This window comes from Dasypus novemcinctus, chromosome 25, assembly GCF_030445035.2.
Source record: "Dasypus novemcinctus isolate mDasNov1 chromosome 25, mDasNov1.1.hap2, whole genome shotgun sequence".
Taxonomy (NCBI): Eukaryota; Metazoa; Chordata; class Mammalia; order Cingulata; family Dasypodidae; genus Dasypus; species Dasypus novemcinctus.
The window spans coordinates 47,829,784-47,855,384 of record NC_080697.1 but is presented as its reverse complement, the minus strand read 5'-3'; the positions used below and the strand labels follow the sequence as shown (position 1 = coordinate 47,855,384).

Sequence of the window (25,601 nt, the reverse complement as noted above, 5' to 3'; positions counted from 1 at the left end):
TTTTCATCCCCTGTCCTTCCCATATATTTTTGTCATAATTTTGTTAGATCAGTCTTTAGTGTTCACATTTTTATGAATATGTAAACACTTTCTGCTAAGCCATATATCTGTTCTTAAGTTTTTGTACAATTTTTAATGGAGTTAGTAGTTTTAGTAGAGTTAATACTCTTACTGGATTTTTAAAATTTGTTTCCTTGATATTCTAAATACTTCTAATTTTTCCTCAACCCCTCCTTCCACCCCATTGTCTAAATCCTCTTTTAATATGGTCAGATGCATTCAGTCAGTTTTATCTTTTTGGAGCTGTCTCTGAGACCTTTCTGTCCACCAAATGTGGACTTGTTACTCTCGGGCCTGCTTCATGTCTTTGGTCCTGGACTCTCCTGTCACCACTCTCCTGGTGTTTCCCTTTGCTGCCTTTGGTGTTCTGGAACATCTTTTTTTCCCTTGGTTTTGCTTTTATTTTGTTGAAATATATTTCCTTATAGTTTCCTGAGAAATGGTTTTTGGAATCTAAATATTTTTAAGCCCATGTATGTCATCTTTTCTCTACTACACTTAAAAGTTTGGTTGGATTTATTAGTTCCTAGGGCTGCGTTAAAAAAGGGGTAGCTTAAAACAACTGAAATTTATTCTCTCCCAGTTCTGGAAGATACACATTCATAACCAGTTGTAGGAGGGCCATGTTCTCTCGGAAGCCTTGTTGGGGAGAAATCCTTTCTTAATCCTTCCAGCTTGTGGTATCCCTAAGATTTCCATGGCTTGTGACAGCATCATTCAATCTCTACCCCATTCTGATTTTGGACTTATAGCCTCAAAACTATCAGCCGCATTTACCTATACAGTTCAGAACTGTTGACTACAGTCACAATAAGGCAGCATCACCACCATCTATTTCCAAACCTTTACCATCAGTCTAAATAGAAAATCTATACAAGTTAAGCATCAAGTCCCCATTCTCTAACCCTACTCTATCTCCTGGTAACCTATATTTTATACACTAACTCCCTTTGAGTTTGCCTACTATAATTAGTTCAAACAGTGAAATCATATAGTATTTGTACTTGTGTCTGGCTTATTTCACTCAACATACTGTCCTAAAGTTTCATCCATGTTGTTGTGTGCATCAGGACTTCATTCCTTTTTATAACTGAATAATATTCCATCATATGTATATACCACATTTTGTTTATCCGTACATTGGCTGATGGACATTTGGGTTGCTTCCATCTTTTGGCAATTGTGAATAATGCCGCTATGAACATTGGTGTGAGATGTAATAAATTTGAAGATCTAGAAATGTGAGTTCTCCAACTGTGATCTTTTTCAAGAAACCTTTGGATATTTGGGGCCCCTTACCCTTCCATATAAATTTGATGGTTGATTTTTCAATTTCAGCAAAGAAAGTTGTTGGAATTTTGATTGGGATTGTGTTGAATCTCTAAATCACTCTGGATAGAATTGACATCTTTAACAGTATGTAGACTTCCAATCCATAAACATAGAATGTCCTTCCATTTATTTAGGTCTTCTTTGATTTCTTTTAGCAATATTTTTGTTTTCTGTGCAAAAGTCCTTTACATCCTTGGTTAGATTTATTCCTAGATATTTGCTTCTTTTAGTTGCTACAGTAAATGAATTTTTTTCCTTGAATCAAAGAAGTCCAGTTCCAGAGAAAACAGAGAGAATGGAAGAGAGATAATCAGCATCGATGAAAACGTCGGAAAATTGAAGGGCATGGGTTTACAAGTTATCAGGAATCATTTAATCCCTAGCTAATGAATGAAAATTGGCTGACATTAAAGCAGTGGAATTTAGAATTCAAAGTAAAGAAGACTGCAAAATTCTGCAGAGAAGAAAGACCACAAATGAAGGATCAGTTGGCATAATGGCATCAAATTTTTCAACAGTTATACTTAAAAGAGAGTGGAGCAATGCCTCTGTCCTCTTCCCCCATCCTTAAAATTGACTTTACTCGTAATTTGGTAATGCAGTATGAGTTAAATACTCCATCAAGAACATGCTTAAAAAAAATTATTTCAGAATTGGGGAGCAGATATAGCTCAGTGGTTGAGTATCTGCTTCCCATATATTAGGTCCTGGGTTCAAACTCCAGTTCTTTAAAAAAAAAAAAAAGAACATCATCAAGGGATGCATGGGAACAGTTTTAGGGAAATTGATTTCTAGATCTTCACTTTCCATAATATGCTTTTTCAGAGGTAGGCTCAGGTTTTGTTGGGTTTGAAGTTTTATATTTATACAATTCTAGAGACCTTTTTTCAAGGAAAAAAAAACATTTTCAAATACAAAAGTAGATATGAGGCTTTTTCAGGGACCCATGAAAATGAGGAGCCCTAAAGCTTCATGCTAAATCATCCTCTGTTACTTTCCTAAGTTTGATCTTCTTAACAGCCTGTCTAGATATCATACTGGTTTTCTTTTTCTCAATGCCACTTTCCTAACTGTTGCTCTCTCACTTAAAAAAGGAGAACATCTCATTTATTCATGCTCTTTTGAGGTTCATTCCCCTTAGATGTAGTTACCACTCTGTGGTACCCCACAAAGAAACATTGGGAATACTGGGCATATGGAGAGAAAGTGAATTGTGCTAATGACCAGGTAACAAATCTCTTTGCAAGTCAGATGGTTTACATTTCTTTGCTTTCAGCAAAATCGAAAGAACTAATTGAGTTAGCAACTAACAGATCGTTAAAAGTAATTTTTTGATGATGGATTGCTCATTTTTGGTATGTAACTCCAAATTGAATGAATCAAGTGACATTGCTATTTTAAAAAACTCTTTACAGTGCCATCTATTTATGTGATCAAAGATTCTCAGAAATTGTCTTTGGAAAAGTAAAAGTAAGAATTCATGCAGAACTGTCTCATTATAGCATATATAAATATTCTTTCATTATTATAGAGAAAAGCCCACATTCCTTCTCATTAAGAGATTCATTTCCCATAAAATTTTACTTTTGAAAAAAAATTTTACTTTGGTACTAAATAATTATCAATATTAATAATTGTAATTTTGATCTGTTGCATACTACTAATTGTAATAATTTAGAAAATATGCTTTTAGTGTCATGAATTTTTAAAAAAATTGATCAGTAAAATGATAATGTCATTTTATTAGGGTAAAATTGGAGAGGAGTGAGAACTCAAGGAGAAAAAAGAATGGTAAATTTTTTATTGCACAAAAAGCTTGTTCATGTGCTTTATGTGGATGAAAATGTACTTCAGTTTACTGTGGTATGTAGAGCCCTTCAGATAAAAGAGTGGTATTACAAATTTACTTTTAAACCTTTATAATACTATAATACTGAAAAACTAAGTATTTTATATGGCAGCTTTAAAATGTGTATGGGATTACACAGTTTTAAAACTTCCATTTAGGAACTATATTTACACTGGCCTAATAAATAGGTGAGCAAATTTGCTAATGCCATCTGTTTGTAGTGGGCAGAGCTGGGTTGGTTTTGCACTGATGTAGGCATGGCTTTTTACTGATCCATGAAAAGTAATTAAGTGGAGGAGCATTAATGAATATAATGGAGTATTTATGAGACTGTTGCAAAGTTCTTTTTGGTAAAAACTTCAATTTTCAGTTAATATGTGAATATTATCTTATGAATCATTGATAGTACAACATGTTTCTCAATCTCCCTCTACTCAGATCTTTCGAATCTTAACCTTTTGCCATATTTCCTTCATAATGTTTAAGAAATATGATACTGATTTAATTGAAATCTTTAATACCTTTCCAATCCCATTTGACTTCTTCCATCCCCAGAATTTGATAGTTACCATTCTCAGGCATTTTTATACTTTTTAACATATATATAAAAATATGCATTGTATCTTTAAAATCTCATAGTAATTGAAGGTTTTTAAACTTGTATTAATCATATTAAAATCTGTTTACTGTAATTGCTGTATAATATGCTATTCTGTGACCATATCAAAAATTTATCCTTTTTTTTTTCAGTTTTAAGTGCTTTAATTTTTTTGTGTCTTGGTATAGTTTTCTTCATATTTCTTATGCTTGGGAATTGTTCAGCTTCTTGGATCTGTGGGTTCATGATTTTCTGATTTATACTCAAATTTGAGAAATTTTTAGTCACCATTTCTTCAAATATTTTTTTCTAGTCCCCCTCTATCAACTCCTTTGGAGACTCCAGTTGTACATATATTGAACCACTCAAAGGTGTCCCACAGCTCGCTGATGCTATGCTCATTTTTTTTCATTTTCTTTTTCTCTGTGTTTTTATTTCCATAGCATTATTCGAGTGTCCTTTTGACATGGCAACTGGCTTTTTCTGGAGTCAATGATCAAGAATATAAGATGGAAGTTGCAATGTGTTTTTTCAGCCTAGACTCAGAAGTCACAGTCTGACATTTACACATTAATCCCAGTGTTACACAGATTAGTCAGATGAAGTGCAGAAGGGGATCAAAAGCATAAACACCAAGAGATGGGATCATTTGGGAACCATCTTGAAGGCTGTCTATCACAATCTTGTTAGGCTCTGGATATTTTTGTATTCCTGTAAATGATATTGGTTATGTAAGAATTTAAGTAGGGAAGCGAATTTGGCTCAACAGATAGAACATCTGCCTACCACATGGGAGGTCCAGGGTTCAAACCCAGGGCTTCCTGACCCATGTGGGGAGCTGGCTCACACACAGTGCTGATGCGCACAAGGAGTGCCCTGCCATGCAGGGGTGTCCCCCGCATAGGGGAGCCCCACACGCAAGGAGTGCATCCTGTAAGGAGAGCAGTCCAGTGCGAAAAAAGTGCAGCCTGCCCAGGAGTGGTGCCACACACACGGGGAGCTGATGCGGCAAGATGGTGCAACAAAAAAGACACAGGTTCTCAGCACCGCTGACAAGAATACAAGCAGACACAAAAGAACACACAGCAAATGGACACAGAGAGCAGACAACTTGGGGGTGGGTGCGGCGATGGGCAGGAAAGGGGAGAGAAATTTAAAAACATAAATCTTTAAAAAAAAAAAAAATTTCAGTAAGTTGGAAGCAGTTTGATTCTGTTTCAAGACTTGTTTTTGTCCTGCTGTCAAGGCAGTAGTCTTCTGAGTATTAACCTGATGCCCGTGAATTATGACATTTTCCACTCTGTGTTCTGGGAATAGAACTATCCTAGGCTGTGTGACAGTTCCAGAAATTATTCCTCAAATCCTTTTGGGTAGTTCTTTTCCCAACCTTGGGCAGTTTACTCACAGGAATGCTTTCATCAATACTCAGCTAAACACTTGAAGAGGATCTCTGTAGATGTCTAAAGCTCTCTATGTATCTCTCTCATCTCTGGTGGTCCATCCTGTGACCTGGAATCACCTTGGCCTCCCTGGACTCCCAGCTTTGTCTCTTCAGGAGAGGGAAACTGCAAGGCTCTGCCTGTGCTGTAGCCTGGAGACTCTCTTAGCCTTAAGCTATAACAGTCATAGAACTCACCATGTTTGGTTTCCACTCTCAGGGACCACTTTCTTACCCTACCTGATGGCCAGTGTCTGCTTATTTTCTTTTATATATTTTGTCCATTTTCTCAGTAGCAGGAAGGAGATTAAACCCTTCCTCTTTTATTCCATCTTGGCTGGACAAAAGTTATCAATTCTTGTAGCTTTGTGGAATTTTTCTCCTTTTTATAAATAAGAATGCAATGAACCTTCCTTTACATCTCCTTTGTATTGTACATGGGAATTTCCTTAATGTATATACCTAGAGAATTATTGCTTTTTTGGTTATGCACAATTCACTTTCATTACGTATTGCCAAATTATTTTTTTAAAGTAGTTGTACCACTATACACTTCCTCCAATAATGTGTGAGTTCTTAATTTTCCTAATCAATAATACAATTTAAAATTTTGCTGAAGGAATGTAAAAAAATGGTATCTCATTGTGTTAGTGTGCCAGAGGGCTGCTAATGCAAAGTACCAGAAATCTGTTGACTTTATAAAGGGTATTTATTTGGGGTAAAAGCTTAAAATTACAAGGCCATAAAAAGTCCAATTCGGGGTTGCTTTCTTACCAAAGTCATTTGCCACATGTTGAAGCAAGGTAGTCACTGATTCCTGACCGGTCTCGGCCTTCCCCTCTGAGTTTCCTTTTCCTCTTAAGGCAACATGGGCCCAGCCTCCTGAGGCTTCATACTTAAGTGATCCTGTAGTCTTCTGTCTCTTATCATCGGGCTTGTTTCTTTCCTTCTATATCAGTCTCAGTTCTGCTTTCTTCAGCTGTAAGCAGTCAGGCAAATGGTCCATCTCTCCCTAGGGCCTCAGCTGTTTGAGCTTTCTCCTTTCTGTCACATGGCAGGATCAAAAATGGCAGAGCTCTCTCTTCTGTCTGCCTGTGTGAGTATCCATTTATATCAGACCCACCAAGGGGGTGGGGACTCAATCTTAAATCAAAAAGCCAACAGGTAATCTATTCAAGGGCCCCTCAGCTGAATTTAGTTCAATCAAAGGGTATTATACCCAGAGGAATAGATTAATTTACAAATAAAATCTTTTATAAATTTATCTCTAACTGCCACTCTCATATTAAATTATATTACTATTATTGATGAAACTGAATAGCATTTCACATGTTTATTGACCATGTAATTTTTTTTTGGTTGGGTTGTCTTTGTCTTACAGATTTTAGTGGTTCTTTTATGTTTCAAATCCCTTTGTCAATTACATATGCTGTGAATACTTCTCTATATAGATCATTTTTTCATTTTAAAAAACAATGATGTTTTCCATTTTTCAGAAAGTAATTTTAATATAATCAGATTATGAAACTTTTAAGCTTATGTTTCTGCTTATTTGTGTCTTAGATAAGACATCTTTCTCTACCCCAATAGTAAAGATATCTTAAACTTTCTCCCAAATGAAATGCCTATCACATTTAGATATTTCTTTATCTTGCAGATTTTTGTCTGTGATATGAGGTAATGATTTAATTTTGTTCTTTCCTCATATGGATATCCAGTTTTCTCAGCACTATTTATTGAACAATGTGTCCTTTCTCCTCTACCTCCTCTGTAATAGGCCAAGTTCCCCATTTAAGCTTGGGTATGCCTGTGCTCTCCAGTTTCATCCACTGATCACAGTGCCTCGCCTTCTACCAATACCACACTATCTTAATTCCCACAGCTTAGTAATATGTGTTAATATCTGGTAGAGTAAATCCAGTCCATTTATTCTTCAAAGTTTGCCCTTCTTGGATCTTTTCTTTTCCATATATATTTTTGAATTAGATGGTCACATTGCACACAGAAATTCCTCTTGGGAAGGTAGCATGGAAATAGGTAGGCAGGGCTAAACTCTCTCAAAAAAAAGAATGGAGGTAAGGCAAAAAGCTACTCCAGAGAGCTGCTTTGGGGATCTACAGGAGAGATCTGCACATCATCTTGAAGGGAGAAGGACAGGGAGACAAAGAGACCAAATGAAAGCTGAAACACAGGTGACTACAAGGATATAGAATAAGTAGAACCAAGTGTCAAAAAGGAAAGTTAACAAAATAAAACCCTGGAGTATATAAAGAGAAGTGAACCATCTGAATGATTCCATCAACATTAATAGATACCTAGACACCAACAAATAATTACAAACCATACTACGAAACAGGAAAACATGGCCTAATCTAATGAACAAACTAAAAAACAGGAGAAGATGCAGAATGTGAAACAATTAATTAAGGATGTCCAAACAAATATCACGAATCAACTTAAGTGAAGGAAGAGGTAAAAGATACTAAGAAGACACTGGGGGAACCTACTGAAGAACTCTTAAACATACATAAGATAACAGATCTGGTGGTGATGAATGGTACAATGCAAGAAAGAAAAAATACACTGGAAGCACATAACACATTTGAACAGGCAGAGGAAAGAATTAGTGACATCAAAGATAGTATATTTGAAATCAGAAAGATAGAACAGATACATAAAAAGATAGAAAAAATTCATCAGGGACTCAGAGATGCAAGAAATGCATAAACATATGCATTATAGACATCCCTGAAGGAGAAGAGAAGGGAAAGGGAGCAGAGGGAGTATTAGAGGAAATAATGGCTGAAAATTACCCAACTCTTTTGAGGGACATGGACATATATGTTCAGGAAGCGCAGCACACTCCAAACAGAATAATTCTAACAGGTCTACCCCAAGACATACACTTATCAAAGTGTTAGTCACTCAAGGCAGAGAGAATACTGAAAGCAGCAAGAGAAAAGAAATCCATCATATACAAGGGAAGCTTAATAAGATTAAATGCTTATTTTTCACCTGAAACCATGGAGGTGAGAAGGCAGTGGTATGACATAGTTAAGTTGCTTAAAGAAAACTATCATCCAAAAATTCTTTACCACTAAAGCTGGCATTCAGAAATGAGGGAGAGTTCAAAATACTAACGATGAACAGAAGTCAAGAGAGTTTGCCAACGAGAAACCTGCTGTTAAAGTACTAAAGAGAGATATGTAGGTTGAAAGGAAAAAACAGGAGAGAAATGATTGGAAGGGGGCATAGAAATGAACATTATTAGAATAAAAAGAAAATGAAATAAAAACAAAATATGACATAGAGAAACCTAAAAAACTACGGCTAATGTAAGTACTGTCTTGACAGTAATAACATTGAATGGATGGATTAAACTCTCCAATCAAAAGATACAGATTGGCAGAATGGATAAGGAAGTATGACCTATCTATATGCTATCTACAAGAAACTCATTTTAAACCCAGGGAGGTTGCAAATGAATGGTTGGGAAATGATTTACATGCAAACAATAACCAAGATAGGTCCAAGATAGTATACAGCTATACTAATATTGAACAAAATAGACTTTAAATGGAAAACTATTGTTTGAGACAAGGAAGGACAGTTTATATTAATAAATGGGATAATCTGTCAAGAAGGAAGAACAATAAAAAACATTTATATACCCAACCAGGGTGCCCCAAAATACATGAGGCAGACAGTGGCGAAACTAAGAAAAATAGATGTCTCTACAATTATAGTGGGATACTTTACTATACCATTTTCTCCATTAGACAGAACATCTTGAAAGAGTTAATAAAGAATCAGACACCTTGAATAATACATTAGAGGATCTAGACCTAATAGACATGTACAGAACAATACACCCAAATATAGCAGAATATACATTCTTCTTGAGCAACCAGGGATTATTCTCCAGGATAGACCACATGCTAGGCCACAGAACAACTCTCAGTGAATTCAGAGATATTAAAATTATACACAAAATTTCTCTAATCACTGTGGAATCAAGCTGGAAATCAATAAGCGGCAGAGAACCAGAATAAACACAAATATATGGAAGTTAAACTACACACTCTTGAACAATCAGTGGGTAAAGGAGGAAATTGCAAAATAAATCACTACCTTGAAAAGAATGAAAATGAGAACCTAACATATCAAAACCTATGAGATGCAGCAAAAGCAATGCCGAGAGAGAAATTTATAGCCACAAATATGTATATTAAAAAAGAAAAAAAGAGTAAAATCAAAGACCTAAGTGTACACTTAATGGAACTAGAAAAAGAACAACAAACTAATCCCAAAGCAAGCAGAAAGATTGAAAGATTAGAACAGAGCTTAATGAAATTGAGAATAAAATAACACTAGAAAAATTGATAAAACCAAAAGCTGGTTCTTTGAGAAGATTAGTAAAATTGACAAACCCTTAGCTAGACTAACCAAGAAAAAAGAAAGAAAATGCAAATACATTTAAAAAAAAAAAAGAGGGAGGGCATATCACCATTGATCCCACAGAAATAGAGAGTTTTATAAGAGGATACTTTGAAAAGTTGTATGCCAAAAAGATGACTAACTTAGATGAAATGGACGAATTTCTGGAAACACCCAAGCAGCCTACATTGACAAAGAAATTGATGAACTCCACAGACTGATCACAATGAATTGAATTATCATCGAAAAACCTCCCCACTGAGGAGAGCCCAGGACCAAAAGGCTTCATAAGTGAATTCTACCAATCATTCTGAAAAGAACTAACACCAATCCTGCTTAAACTCTTCCAAAAAATAGAAGTGAAGGGAATGTTGCCTAACTCATTCTATGATGCCAACATCACCCTAATTCCAAAGCCACAGAAAGATGCAAAAACAAAACAAAACAAAACAAAGCAAAACTATAGAACAATCTCTCTAATGAACCTGGATGCTAAAATCCTCAACAAAACACTTGCTAATAGTACTCAACAACACGTCAAGTAAATTATACACCATGACCAAGTGGGTTTCTTCCCTGGTATATAAGGATAGTTCAACATAAAATCAATTAGTGTAATACACCACAGTTGAAAGAAAAAAACACATAATTACCTCTATTGATGCAGAAAAAGCATTTGACAAAACACTGCATCCTTTCTTGATGAAAAGGTAATAATAGAAGGAAACTTTCTTGTTATGATAAAGGGTGTGTTTGAAAAACCCACAGCCAACATCATATTCAATGATGAAATACTAAAGGCTTACCCTGTAGGATCTGGAACAAGACAAGGATGCCCATTGTCACCACTCTTATTTAATATTGTGTTAGCAGTACTTGCTCGAGCCTAAGTAGGCAAGAAAAAGATATAAAAGACATCTAAATTGGAAAGGAAGAAACTAAAAATTCACTGTTTGCAGATAACATGATTATATACATAGAGAAATCTACAACGAACCTTCTAGAGCTGATAAATGAATTCAGTAAAGTGGCAGGATATAAGATCAACACACAAAAATCGGTGCATTACTGTACACCAATAATGAGCAATCTGAAGAGGAAATCATGAAAGAAATTCCATTTACAATAGTAACTATAAGAATCAAATACCTAGAAATAAGCTTAACTAAAGATGTAAAGGACTTGTACAAAGAAAGGTACACAACATTGTTAAAGGAAATCAAAGAAAACCTAAATAAGTGGAAGAATAGTCCATGTTCATGGATTGAAAGACTAAACATCATTAAGGTTATCTGTCCTACAAAATTGATTTACCAATTTAATGCAATCCCAATAAAAATTACAACAGCATTTTTTACTGAATTGGAAAAGCTAATGAAGAAATTTATTTGGAATAGCCAAAACATTGAAAAAAAATTGTAGGAATTACACTACCTGACTTTAAAGCATAATACAAAGTTACAGTGGTCAAAATTGCGTGGTATTGGCACAAGGATAGATTTGCTGACCAATGGAACTGAATTGAGCGTTCTGATATCAATCCTCGCATATTCAGTCAATTGATATTTGTCAAGGCCACCAAGCCCTCTCAACTGGGACAGAATGGCCTTTTCAACAAATGATGCTTGAAGAACTGGACATCCATATCCGAAAGAATGAGAGAGGATCACCATCTCATGATCTATGTAAAAATTAACTCAAGATGGATCAAAGACCTAAATATAAGAGGCAAAATGATAAAGCTCCTAGAAGATAATGTAAGGAAGCATTTATGAGATCTTGTAGTAGGAAATGGTTTCATAAACTTTCCACCCAAAGTATGAGCAATGAAAGAAAAAACAGATAAATGGTACTTCCTCATAATTAAAAACTTTTGTGCTTCAAAGGAGTTTGTCAAGGAAGTAAAAAGGCAGCCTACTCAATGGGAGAAAATATTTGCTGACCATTTGTCTGATAATGGCCTAATATCCAGCATATATAAAGAAATTCTACATCTCGAAAATATAGAAGACAAACAGCGCACTTTAAAAATAGTCAAGAGTCTTGAATAGACATTTCTCCAAAGAAGTACAAATGGCTGAAAAACACATGAAAAGATACTCAACATCACTAGCTATTAGGGAAATACAAATCAAAACTACAGTGAGATATCATCTTACGTCCATTAGACTAGTGGCTATGGAAAAAACAGAGAACTACAAGTGTTGGAAAGGTTATGGAAGAAAGGGAACCCTCATCGAGTGCTGGTGGGAATGTAGAATGATGCGGCCCTTGTGGAGGACAGTTTGACGATTTCTCAGAAAGCTAACTATAGAACTGTCATATGATCCAGCAATCCCACTGCTGTGTATATACCCGAAAGAATTGAAAGCAGGGGCACGAACAGATGCATGCACACCAATGTTCAAAGTGGCATTATTCACTATTGCCAAAAGTTGGAAGCAACTCAAGTGTCCATCAACACATGAATGGATAAGCAAATTGTGATATATACATACAATTGAATATTACTCAGCTCTAAGAAGGAATGCAGTATTAGCACATGGCACAACATGGGTGAATCTTGAAGACATTATGTAGAGTGAAGACAGTCAGTTGCTGCAAATATTACATGACCTCACTGATATGACTTAAGCCAATTGAACAGACTTACCGAGCTAGAGTTTGGAAGATAGGTTATCAAGAGACAGAAAGGGAGTAGAGGGTGGTGAGCCAGTACTCAATAAGGGCAAAATCTATGATAAGGTGGAAGGGGGTGGGTGGGCAGTGATGTGACTGGGTTTGATGGTGTTGGAATGTGAGGGGAAGTGTATGGAGGGTTGGACTATCCATGGAATTAGGGGGAGGGCCGAAGGAAGGAACAACTCTGGGGATTTGTAGATCTGTGGTTAAAAGTACAGTGGTGGGAATGTTCTTTTGGCAAATATGGCAGGGTAGGGTTACTAGGGCAGAGTGTTAGGGATGGGGAAATATGCAGGAAAGGGTGTTCCTGAGGATGTTTTATGGAGTATGAAAATGTTCATCTTATTATAGTGTGTTATCTCACTATGCTGTGTTCTCAATTAGAGGGGCCAAGAATCTCCCCCTTTCAAGAACATGGGCCATACCTAATAAAAGAAAACAGACCTCTACATCAACCCTCAGTATTATTGCATGTAGCTATGAACCTGATACTTCAAAAATTGAAGTTTAGTGGTTACCACAGATTACAAGGGGAGGATGAGTAAAGAATAGAATAGATGGAACTTTGGGCATTTTTAGGGCATTGGAATTTTTCTGAATGGTCTTGCAATGATGGATCTCGCCATTTTAAATTTTGTCAAAACATATCAATATGTGGTATAAAATGTAAACCATAAAGTAAACTGTTTACCATGATTAGTAACAATGCCTCAATACTGTACATCAATTATAACAAATGTACCATGCACAAGTAAAATGTTATTATTAGGGGAGAGTGGGAAAGGGGGAAGGGTTTGGGTATATGGGAATTCCCTATATTTTCTATGTGAGTTTTCTGTAATCTACTACTTCTTTGAAGATCAAGCAAAAAAAAAAAAAAAAAAAAGACCCTGGGAGAACATAAGAAATTGTCACTGTGTATAAGGAATAACAGGTATTATGGTAATAAAAGACATAATGAAAATATTTTATTTCTGTATTTTATTTATTATTTTTTTGCTTTGCTTTTGGGGAGATTTTGGATTGCAGAAGGGTCACAACTGTGGCAGAGGAGGACCCCTGGTGTGGGGCGTCAGTGATGGAGGTGATGTGTGGGGAGAGGTATACCTGGCGTATGCCCTATGGCATACGAATATGTTCAAGTGGTCATGGGATGCTGTCTTTTTGGTGAAGACTCCTATAATAACCAAAAGAATATTGAATTCCCATCCTGGGGAGTCCTGCTACGTTCTCTAATAAAATGGTAAGAATTTCCGAAGTACATGGGCAGTACCTAGCAAAGGAGGACAGAGCATTACTCCAGGCCCTTGATATTGATGGCTGTACTTTTGAACCTTTTCTTGTGAAATTTAAACTTAGCCTAGTATTATATATTGCCTAAGAGTTGCCTCCTGAAAGCCTCTTTGTTGCTCAAATGTGGCCTTTCCGTAAGCCAAACTCAGCATATAAACTCACTACCTTCCTCCTGGCTTGGGACATGACTCCTGGAGATGAGACTCCCTGGCACTGAGGGATAATTACCAAGCACCAACTAGCAAAGCATTTGGATAAAGACCTTGACCAAAAGGAGGAAATATTAAATACAAATGAGATTTTATGGCTTGGAGATTTCAAAGTGAGTAGGGATGTCATTCTAGCGACTACTACGCTTATGCTTGTCTCAGCAGGATCTCATTGACTGCCACAATGAACAGTGCCTCAAGCAAGGGAGCTCCTGGACTCTAGAGACATCAAAATACTTCAAGCAGGGCAGACAATCTCAGGAATATGGCACCCTGTCAGTGGGCCTTTCTTCAGAATAAATGCTCCCCAATGTACTGGAGTTAGACTCATTTATAATTTCCCTACACATGACTCTTCTGCCTTTTTTATTTGAACTTATAATTAGCACTATATTCATTAAATAGATGTCCCAGAGACTAAAATCTTTTGTCTGTTCATATGCTGATTGAGTCCTGAATCTCAGCAGAGTTGCAACCCCTACTCTCCAGTTCATTAGGCTCACCCAGGACAACTAACAAAAGGATGATGATGGACAACACCCACCCCAAAAAAGAGAGAGTATCTACAACTATAGGCAAGACAGTTCCAGCTATCTGCCCCATGGGATCTAAGCCCCCTCTTGATGGGAAACAGAATGGGCATCACCATCCCAAAATCCTCAAGATTGCCAAATGAACAAATGTGGAGGAAATGCAAATATGGACTAAAGTAGATTTATTAGTCTACGAATGGAAGAACTTGTATCATTGATGTAAAGGCAGTGGCCACCAGAGGTTCTGAGGAGAGGCAGAAGGAAGAATAGGTATAACATGGGACATTTGTGGGACATTGGAATTATCCTGCATGACATTGCAATGACGGATACAGGCCATTCTACATTTTGTCAGAACCTATAAAATTGTGTTGTGCAAAATGTAAATTATAAATTATTGACCATGGTTAGTAGCAGTGCTAAAATATGTGTTCGTCAGTTGTAACAAATGTACCACACTAATGAAAGATGTTGTTAATGGGGGAAAGTATGGGAGGGAAGTGGGGGTAGCATATGGGAATTCCCTATATTTTTGATGTAACATTTATGTAATCTAAGGCTTATTTTTTAAAAATTTTTTTAAAGATTTAAAAAATCCTCTTAAGTTCATTTGCATTTGTATTGTATTTATGTATTAGTTTTGGGAGAATTAATATCATCTGTGATATTGCAGTTTTAGCTTGTATGCTTACTCTCAAGATTTCTTTCTTCATTTTTGGTCCCCTGGGATTACTCTTACTGTTTTGAGAGCTGAGCTATGCATTTAAAGAGTATTTGAATATTTTACTTGTGGCTTTTAGGTGTTTTGCAAGGGCGTTTTTCATATTCTTATCAGTCATATCAGTAACAGAAGCCTCTAATATGTGAATATTTTACCAAAAATATGATTAAGTAGTTAAGTGTTCATGGATATAAAGCAATGCAAAAGCCATGAGAAAGGAAATGGTAGCCTGTATCAAGGCTCAATAGTAATTCATTCCTTTATATCTAGCCCCCCGTTTTGCATCCTACTTTCTCATTAATGTTCAGTAGAGAAGCAAAGATAACTTAAAATTTGTTATTTAAAAAAATGGGCATTTTTAGTGTCCTGCTCTTCTTGCTTTTAGGAAATACTGTGTTGAGAAAGAAAGTGTCTTTGAAAGCTAGCTCTGCTATACAGATGTACATATGCTGACTTAATGTGCTCAAGCTGATGGTTTGACACTAATGGTGGGAAAAGGTTTTGTGAGAGAATAAAATTCTGGATGTGGTAAATAGATGAATTGTTTACCATTCAAATAAAAAGTGGCTTGGAAATATATCCTATTTGGCAGATTTTTTTTTAAAGCAGAGCACTTTCAATTAACAAATACAAAGCACAGAAACTTTTTATTGTGCATAAAAAGGCTGTAATGAAATTGTAGTTTGTAAGCTGGATAATGAGAATTCATCATGGGAACTGTGGGGCTCTTTTAGGCTTTGTTTTATGTGTACTTTGCATATTGAGATATTGGACACTGAAATTTGTTGAAATAGGAAAATCAGAAGGAAAATACAAGCTATTATCCTTCTAGACTGAAAATGTTCTGATGAGTAGTCCCTAGAGGAGGCAGTGACCAGCAGGAGGATTGCAGGCTCCTCCGAGCCTCCCGTAGGGCAGAAGCAACTTGACCTCTGGTGAGGAGATTCCCCCAGCCATTGCCACTCACAGGAGGCTAGGAACTTAGCCTCAAACCCTGTTCGGCAGCACTCTGGGCACATTTCTTTGGGGATTTTTTATGCCGATTAGCTCATAAAATACTGCAAAAGTAACTGCTCTGATTTATATCCATGAATTTGTTTTCAATTTGATTTCTTGAAATATTATAATACAAAACAGAAGAAAACTAGCCAGGACATGGGATCTGTTATATGTTGTCAACTCTCTCCAGTTCAGAGCCATCTCCTGAGATGAATACTCCATGTAGTAGCTCTTTGCCATTTAACCCGTGCAGACAACTTTTCCTTGAGCATAATTAACCTAAAATATGTCATTTTAAAGTAATGGTAGCCATATTGTTGAATGAAGTAGAATAAGCAGTTGTGCATGAAACTTGTTCCTTATACAAGATGAATACAGACGAGAACCTCCCTAATAGTCATTAAAGATGTGCAGATAAAGACAACTTTTTTCCTACCAAGTGGGCAAAAGGAGTTTTTCTAAAGTATGTCTTGCTACCTTGTCATTGAGAATTCAGGAAAATACATACTTATAAATTGCTGGTGGAAATGTCACTTATTACAGCCTTTCTGAAGGGAAGATTTATAGTATGTTTTAAAATATTACATTTTTATGTTCTTTGACCCAATCATTCCCTTTTTTTTTTTTTTACTTCTCCCCCCACCCCCCACCCCCATTGTCTGCTCTCTGTGTCCATTTGCTGTGTGTTCTTCTGTCTGTTGTATTCTCATTAGCTGGTTCCAAGAACCCATCCTGGGACCTTCCAGAGTGAGAGAGAGGTGACCATTCTCTTGCATCACCTCAGCCTTGCGTCTCATATTGTCTCTTCTCTGTGTCTCTTTTTTGTTGCATCATCTTGCTGCGTCAGCTCTCCATGTGGGCAGCACCACTCCTGGGCGGGCTGCACTCCCTTTGTGGGGCGGCACCCCTTGCACGTGGCAGCATTCCATGTGGGCCTGCTTGCCACATGGGCCAGGAAGCCCTGGGTATCAAACCCTAGACCTTCTGTTTGGTAGGCGGAAGCTCTGTCAATTGAGCCACATCCATTTTCCCCAATCGTTCCCTTTTGCACACTAAGATGATTCACACATATAAATGTGAATAGTAGAGCACCTCAGAACTCATTTCTCATGTTTATTCTCTTATCTATACCTACTTCCTAAATTTATCCAATCTCAAGGCTTCTGTTTCCATATATGAAGCTACTTCTGAATCCCAGATTTAGTTCTCCAGCCTGGACCTATTCCCCAACTCAGATTCTTACTCTGATATAACTCATAAAGCACTGCATGGCCATCTGCCTGCCCGTCACCTCTGCTGAGAAGGCTGTCTAATGGACATCTTCCTTCTTACAGTTTCTTAAGCCTAAAGCACTGGTCATCCTTTGCTGCTCTACTTTGCTCAGAACCCATACAAAATCCATGAGCATATCCTGAATCTGACTCTTTCTCCTAGAAAATTCTATTTTCTGTATTGCTGTAGTGATAATTGCTCCACAGAGGAAAGCCTGTTTGGGTTGCTGAGGGCATGGATATTGGAGGTCCCCAAGACTTCTATAGGAGGGTAAACAACTGTGCGTGAGATGTTCAAGGACAGGGTGGGAGGGAAGGTTACCAAATGACAAAGATCCATGGAGAACTTGATCTGACCCCTCCCCTCCCCCTCAAATTGCCAGTAAAATACTCAACTCTTGAAGTGCTTGGGGTAAGTGGATTGTTTGTAGAAAAAGAAGGGCTTGAGTTTTCCGTCTGAGTTGACAAGGAATAGAAGTGTCTGCAAAAAACAGGAGCCAGGGCGGAGTATATGATGAAAAAGTATGTCACCTCAAGGATTTGCCAAAATAGTAGGAGGCCTCTGGACTGTCACAGGTCATGTAATTGGGAGTCTGAGCCAAGTTTCTTTCAATCTCCAAGAGGAAGGAAAACCTTAGCTGACATCTGGTTACTTCTATAATAGCTAAAGTTAGAGTATGAATATTTAACAGTTGAAGTTGGCTAAGTGATAGGTGCCACACTCATAAGATGGAATGTTATTCAACCATTAAAATCGTGCTATTAAAGAATGTATATGGATATTGCAAATGCCCTTGGTTAAAAGAGAAAAAAATTGTATTTAAACCATATGAGCAATTTGAGCGCAATCAGTTCATCAGTTGTTAGTGGTAGCTGTCTTATTATGGAATTGTGAGAAATTTTTACACTTTCTTAAATAATTTTCATGTATTTTATACTTATTTCAATGACCATGTTCACTTTAACTTTTTAAAAGTTATTTTCTTTTTAAGATAATAGAGTGGAAAACCCAGAACTTGTTTTGTCAAAATCTCCTTTAATAACCTCTATGACCATTATTAAGGAAATAGATAAATTAAGTGTGACTTGTTCATTTAATAGGATACTCTAGGCTTCTTTAAAGCAATGAATTAGCTCTATGTATCATTGGTAATGACAAATGAAAAAAACAAGGCAGAATGATATGTCTACATATATTTTATTCTAATAAAGGAACTGTGTATTCCAGTCCTTGATTTTATTCTATTACGACATATTTGTGTGTCCATAAGTATGCTACAGATCCTTTAGGGATTTTAATTGGAATTACATTTACTCTCTAAGTAAATTTGGGAAGCACTGCCACCTTTATAATATTGAGTATTATATATTGAGTATTATATATTGAGTAGTATCTCTGTCTGCCCACCTAATTATATACTATGTTACGTTAATTACGTCCTCCATAACTTTTTGTATAATCTGCAGATATCACATTATTTCTTTTCTGCCTGTCATTTTAGAATGGTAGGTGTCTGAAGGATGAAACTACATTATAATATCCCTAGCACCTTTCACAGTGGCTGGCACAGAGAAGGCAGCTCATAATATTTGATCACCTCATGAGTGAACTTAATAAACTTCATTTTGAGCCTACCCAAGGTCTGAGGAAAGAGTTAAATGAAGCATATAATCAAGTCAAGTATCGAGGACTGCCATTTTGCACCAGCTTCAAATACGTTGTAGTGGCAAAAGTTTCTCCAGAATTGTATTCCACTTGTAATACCTCTTTGTTATCATTACTGATATTAGTTAAATAAATTCTGTTGTGAGGTACTGTGCCAAATAATCCTCTAAATTAGATTGTTTTATTCTACAGATGAGGAAGTGGAGGCTTAGGTCACAAGGCTAGTTACAGTTAGTAGAATGAATTAAAATTTTTTTGAAAGCAGATGTGATTCTAGACTTACACTTAATCTCATAGCCATTGTACCAGTTTTATCTTCCCAATGTGATGCTTCAGGTCTTGGGTTTGTAAGTTTTAAGTTGAACTAGAGCTATGAAATTACTAGGGATAAGTGGAGATATTATCTACAATAGTGTTAAAGAAGCTATATAGAGAATAATGGTTCTGTCATTGATTTATTCAATAAATATATTGAGTGCCCACTGTTTGCTAGGCACTGTACAGTGCTGATTTTAGAGTAATGAAACAGAAACACCCTGCCATCATGTCCTTCACCTTTTAGTTGGGGACACAGTAAAATATGTGAATTAATAAGTAACTGCAAAATATGAAAAACAAAACTATGCTAGTACATGGTAGGGGTGCAGATATCTGCTGAATATCTGTTAAGGAGAAAATAGTGCTGAGATGGTTTAATGGAGGTGTGGCAGGTGTCACAGAGACCTCATTTAAATAGATCATTGAGAAGTCACAGAAGCTGGAACCTGAAGGGTCGGAAGGAGCCTGGTGAAGAGAACTTTCTAGACAGAAGGAATAGCATGTGCAGAGACCTTTAAGGTAGAGACTGGGGTAAGTGCTCTCAGAAGGCATTAAGGCTTTCTCAAAGCGTGAGAGAGATGGGATATAATTTGGTTTTAAAAGATGGTGGCTGCGATAAGAATGGATGGGCGGGGAGGGGAACAAGGTAGGATCATCTGTTAGGAAGAGGTTGCAGTAGTCCAGGTGAGGGATGATTTATGGAACAGACCATATTGGTGGCAACAGAGATGGCAGTATGTTCTCTAAGATATATTTAGGAGGTAAAATTGACATTAACATTTGCTGCTGAATTGCAGGGAAAAGAGAAAGATAAATCCTGAATGACTTTCTGGTTTCTGGGTCCAGTGGTTGAGTAGAGCTTTTTCCATTTTCCAAGAAAAGGCTTATATAAAATACATTGAGAGTTATCTAGGAGATCGATAATAGCATTTCTATTAAAAAAAAAGAATTTTGAAACAAAAATGAAATAAAGAACAGGTAGTTATAGGAAAGAATCATCTCTATCTTGAAAATAAAAATAGTAAAATTAAAAGATGGGAACTGTAGGCTCAACTCATTTACAACAAGTTTATGAATTGAAGGTAGTACTAAAAATTTCTCAGTCAGAACCCAGCAAAGTGATAGAAAGAGTTATGCATGTGTAGAAAATGAAGGAATGTTTGAAATTTGAGACAAGTGAGATCGTTGTATTGAGACTTTTCCAGAAGAAATAGTCCTTCTTAGACTATACTTGTCATAGATATCTTCCAACATACCGAGAAATATTAACTATTGCTCTGGAACTGTACTGTCTAATTAGGTTCATCCACATGTGACTGTATAACTTTAATTTAATTTAAAATTATTAAAAATTTACAATTCTCCAATCACACTAGCTGTATTTCAAGTGCTCAGTAGCCACATGAGGTTTGTGACTAGTATATTGGACACACAGATATAGAACATTTCCATCATAACAGCAAGTTCTATTGGAATTGTATAAACAGACAAGCTGATTTCAAGAGCAGGGGAGGAGGAATCAGTGAGCAAGAGCAGGGAACGCAGATAAGTGCATTGTGAGTTATGTAATAGATATGTTGGTGACAATTGGCTAAGTCTGGGAAAAAGCAAATTGGGTGGGACCACACATTTCCTCAACTTCATTTGGCCAAGTTCCAAAAGGACCTGATAGCCAAATCTAAAAACTTGAAACCATAAAGTAAGAAATTTTCCTCTGTAGAATTTCGTGCACAATCGAGGGTCACAAAAGAAAAAAATGGCTAAGTATACCTTATGAAGTTGATATTTTTATATGATCAAAAAAACAAAATTTTAGCAAAATCAGAAGATAAATAAGAGTGAAAAAATATTGCATCTCCTAGTACTGATAAATGGTGCATTTCCCTAATACGTAACAGAAAATGATGAAATAGCTCAAAACAGAAATGGGCAAAGGAAAATTGAGGCAATTCACAGAAACATATGTAGGTGCTCTCTTAGCATTAATATTGCATTGATTTCAAGAGAAATACAAATTGAAAGTGTATTGAGATACCATTTTTCAACTGTCAAATGGTCATATTTGAAAAAATTTGTCAACACAGTGTCAGCAGAAAGGAACAGGCACTCCTGCATGGTTAGTTGAAGTATACATTGGTACAGTCTTTTTGAAGGGTGGGCAGTCTGTCAGTATCTAAGTTATAATGTATACTGTGGACCAGCAATTATACCTCTAGCAATTCTTGCTATAGATTTACTTACACGTGTAGAAAATGACATGTTCAAGGTTATTCATCAAAACACCGTTCAGAATAAAAAGAGATTGGAGAAGTCTAAATTTTCTTTAGTAGGAGATTGGTTAAATAAATTATAGTACATTTGTACAATGGAATTATACATGCCCATCAAAAGGAGTGAGCAGCAGTCTTTTTGTGTGAATGAAGTTAGCACCAAGATATATCATTAAGTGAAAAATGAAGGAGGCAGTGTGTAGAGTTTGCTACTGGATTGATTTTTTTTTTAAAGGAGAAAAAAGAAATAATATATATATGTTTTTATATACACAAATAGCTCTGAAAGAAAGCACAAGAAAATGATAACAGTTGCTTCCTGGGAGGGAAGTTATGTGGCTGGAGAACAGGCGAGGGGAGGGGGATTTTTAACTGCATGTACTTCTGACTGCTTGAATTATGTAATTGTAATGCCTATTAAGTAAATAAATAAATATAATCTGTAAAAAGAGGCAAAATAAAGATATTTCATACCTACAAAGCATAAGAGATTTTACCATTCTCCCAGACCCTCATTGAAAGCACTATTTAGAATGTATTTTAGCAAAAATAAAAGTGAACCTTGGAGGGGAAGCATGGGATATTGGAAACAGCAGAGAGCTCAGAAATTGATAAAAAGATCTTGGTAAGGTAATTAACTATTGGCTTTAATAAAGAAGTCATAATTGTTGTATGCTTAGCAAAACTTGAATGCCATTTAGACCTCAACAAGAGAGACTGATTGCAGTTGGTTCCAAAGAAAATGGGGGTAGAGGAATTAAAGATGGTACATATAGGCAGTTTAGCTTTCACAAGGAGCATACTGATTGGTGGTAGATGGGAGAAGGCAGGGCAATATATATATATATGTGTATTTAAGATTGGAGAAATAACAGCATGTTTATATGCTACTGGGAATTATAAGAGAGAAGAAAATTGATCATGTAAGAGAGGAAAGAATTGATAGCGCAGCATCTTTGACAAGATGTGGAAGGGGTGGGGGTGCGGCATGAATGAAGGGGCTGGTCTCAGCCAGTCTGTAGGATAGAGGAAGGTCATGTCTGATGATTCTACTTGCAGTAGATGTGTTAGTAGGAGCCCGTGGAACTCTAATCTGATTTACTTCTCTAGAGAAATTGGAAGCAAAAGTCATTGAACTAGAGAGGACGAAGTATAAAGAGATGCTAGGACAAAGAGACCAGGGGCAGGCTGTGATTTTCAGTCAGCACCCAGGACCTCTTTGAGATGAGTGCTCCTGCATTTGAAGTGAGAACAGTCACATGGTCATGTGTTTCTCCATAGCCATTTAGCTGCCCAGGAGTAGCCCAGATTAGAGTGTACAGTATAATTGCCTTTGGAGGAAGAGAAAGAGACAGGGGGTCTATAGGAATGTGCGGAGGAGTGGTTCTAATCAAGAACCACAAAACTTAAGCTGGGAAAGGAGGAAAAGGAACTTATTAGGGATGTAACAGTGAAAAGATGATCAAAGCAATGGATTATAGTTCCCGATAAAGTTGAATTAGATCAAGCTTGATTGACAGTATCCTACAAAGCAAAGGCCAGGACCAAAAATACAGTCAAAATTCACAACTATGAATTTAAGCCGATCTACCAACTAGAGCTAATTAAATTGTACTTTTTCTCTTATACTTAAGAATTTCAAACCTTGATGACTTTATTTTTTTTTCTAGGAATATCAGTGCTTTATGACTTTTCGTTAGCAAGGAAGGTAGAATTCTGATTTGCAGTCTCTGTATCTCTAACTCTTGCACTGGGAGATTAGATCCCAAAGGAACTCTGCTCCAGTTTAACTACTGAGACTAATAATGCAGTGCTCTATGAGTCAAGTGGAGAAGGAAAACGTATAGAATATCACATGGCTACTAGCTGTTAAATAAAATATAATTGATCTTTTCCTTGCCTACTACCTGGGTAATGAATATAGTGTCTAACTCGTAAAAAGGGTACGTGTCAAAACAACAAACTGTACTTTATCCAGAAAAGTATAAAAAAATTAGAAATGGAAGCTATTATAGATTATCTGTTCACTTTAAAATACAGATGAACAAATTGAGGGCCAAGGTTATTTTCTAATACCTTTACTTCACCTCTTTCATTAAGATAATATTGTCATTTGTGGTTTAAAAGGTCCATCTTACAAGTCAGGATATGAATTCTTAACTATGAGAATTGTTTGCCTAGCATATCACTTTTTGAAGTCTTTTTCTTAAACGTGTCATTTTTCATTGCTTGAATCATCTCATGTTTCACTTCTATGATACCTCCTGTATTCATCCTAATAATTAAATGAACAATGACATTTCTAAATTCTGTTTAGCTTTCTTATTAAGAAAAATTTAGCTGATTAAAAGCTTCCAAAAATACCCTATGAAAAATGATCAAATGTTGACGTTACCCGATAGGGGATAGTATACTTAGAAGAATGTCTCCATTCTGCCCTTGATTCTAGCAGGGAATGACATGGTAATTAATCATCTGTGGTGAATCACATTAATTTAAGAATTAGAATTCTTGTACCTTACCTTAAAGAAAGTGAAAAATATTGATGGCAGAGAAATTTGAAAATGTTTCAAGGTTTTTGTACTTTAATATCTTGAAACCACACATTCTATTATGTATTGGTGATTTTGTTCAATCTTTGTTCACTATTGTTTTAAAATCAAATCATTTTTTATGGGAAAGAGTAATTGTGTTTATCTATAAGAGAATCACTGCTTATTTTAAATGAAAATATAAAGCTTAAAAAGATGTTGCCTAATATTGAAGAGATTATGGAGAAAGCAGTTATCTTTCTAAATGGTATATATCAAAATCCAGCAAAAGGCACACGCTCTTTGAACCAAAAATTCCATTTCTAAGAATGCACCCTGAGGAACTAAATGACCAAGTGTGCAAAGTTATATGCAACAAGGAAGGTCATAGTAACTTTTTGTACTTCTGAAAATTTAGAATTAACCTCTATGTGTAAAATTCAGAAGAGTGATTAAATTATAATTTATCCATAACCAGGAATATAAGGCAGCTATTAAAATATATACATTAAAATACCTTTATATTTATCACAATAGTCTCTTTTAAATATCATACATATCATACAAATCTCTAATGTATAATATATATGTAAATGTATAATGATAAAATGTATGATCCCTTTAACATATGTATTTATGTGTGTGTATGCCATGTGTATGTTTTGTTAGCATACAAAAATTCCATGAAGAATGTGCATCAAAATGTTAAGATTCATGTTGTGATGATGAGTATATGTGAGATATTTTTATTTTCTGCTTCGTATTCATGAATTATATTTTTGTATCATATCACAAAAACCCTAAGTTTACATAAATAAGTAACTTATTTAAAAATTACAGATCATTCCTTTTTCCTCACTGTATATATAGCTGAGTTGCTCTTCTGGCAAAAGACTTGGCTTATTAAAAATCAGTTATTTATAACAGTGATTATGTTTTACTGCATTATTTGATTTCATGTCTTCAGTGAATTTAGTTAAAGAAATGATGCTAGAGCAAATACATATCTGGTTATATTATTTAATATTTATAAATTCATGTTATTTTCTTTTTTCTTTTTTTATAATTTCAGGTGATAACACTGAGATGCATTCTGAAAGACGGCTGTATACAGTAAGTCTGCCTCCTGAGGGATACATTCCATGTTTGCCAGAGTTGACCAGTTGCACAAAATCTGAGAAGTCTTCCAGCAGTGATGACACAGAAGGTAAAATGTTGGTCCTTTGGGGGTGGGAAGGAAAGATTATTATCTTTATAGATTAAAGCATTATTTTCCAATTTTTCAGTAGTATAAATTAACTTTATCTAGATTTATAATTAGAAGTATATGGGGAAGTATAACTTAAGCATCATTGTATAACCACACAGTAGCCTTATTTATTTTACAGTCATTG

The 25,601-nt window shown here is 35.9% G+C and overlaps 1 protein-coding gene across 2 annotated transcripts in view; it reads left to right on the top strand.

Moving 5' to 3' along the window:
• Nucleotides 1–25,601, top strand: part of ERICH1 (glutamate rich 1) — a 114,912-nt gene that overhangs the window by 28,649 nt on the left and 60,662 nt on the right. For both annotated transcript variants that reach the window (XM_004463146.4, XM_058287987.2), the window contains exon 3: nucleotides 25,280–25,414. In XM_004463146.4, coding sequence (XP_004463203.1) covers nucleotides 25,280–25,414 — 135 coding nt within the window. The remainder of the gene's footprint in view (nucleotides 1–25,279; nucleotides 25,415–25,601) is intronic.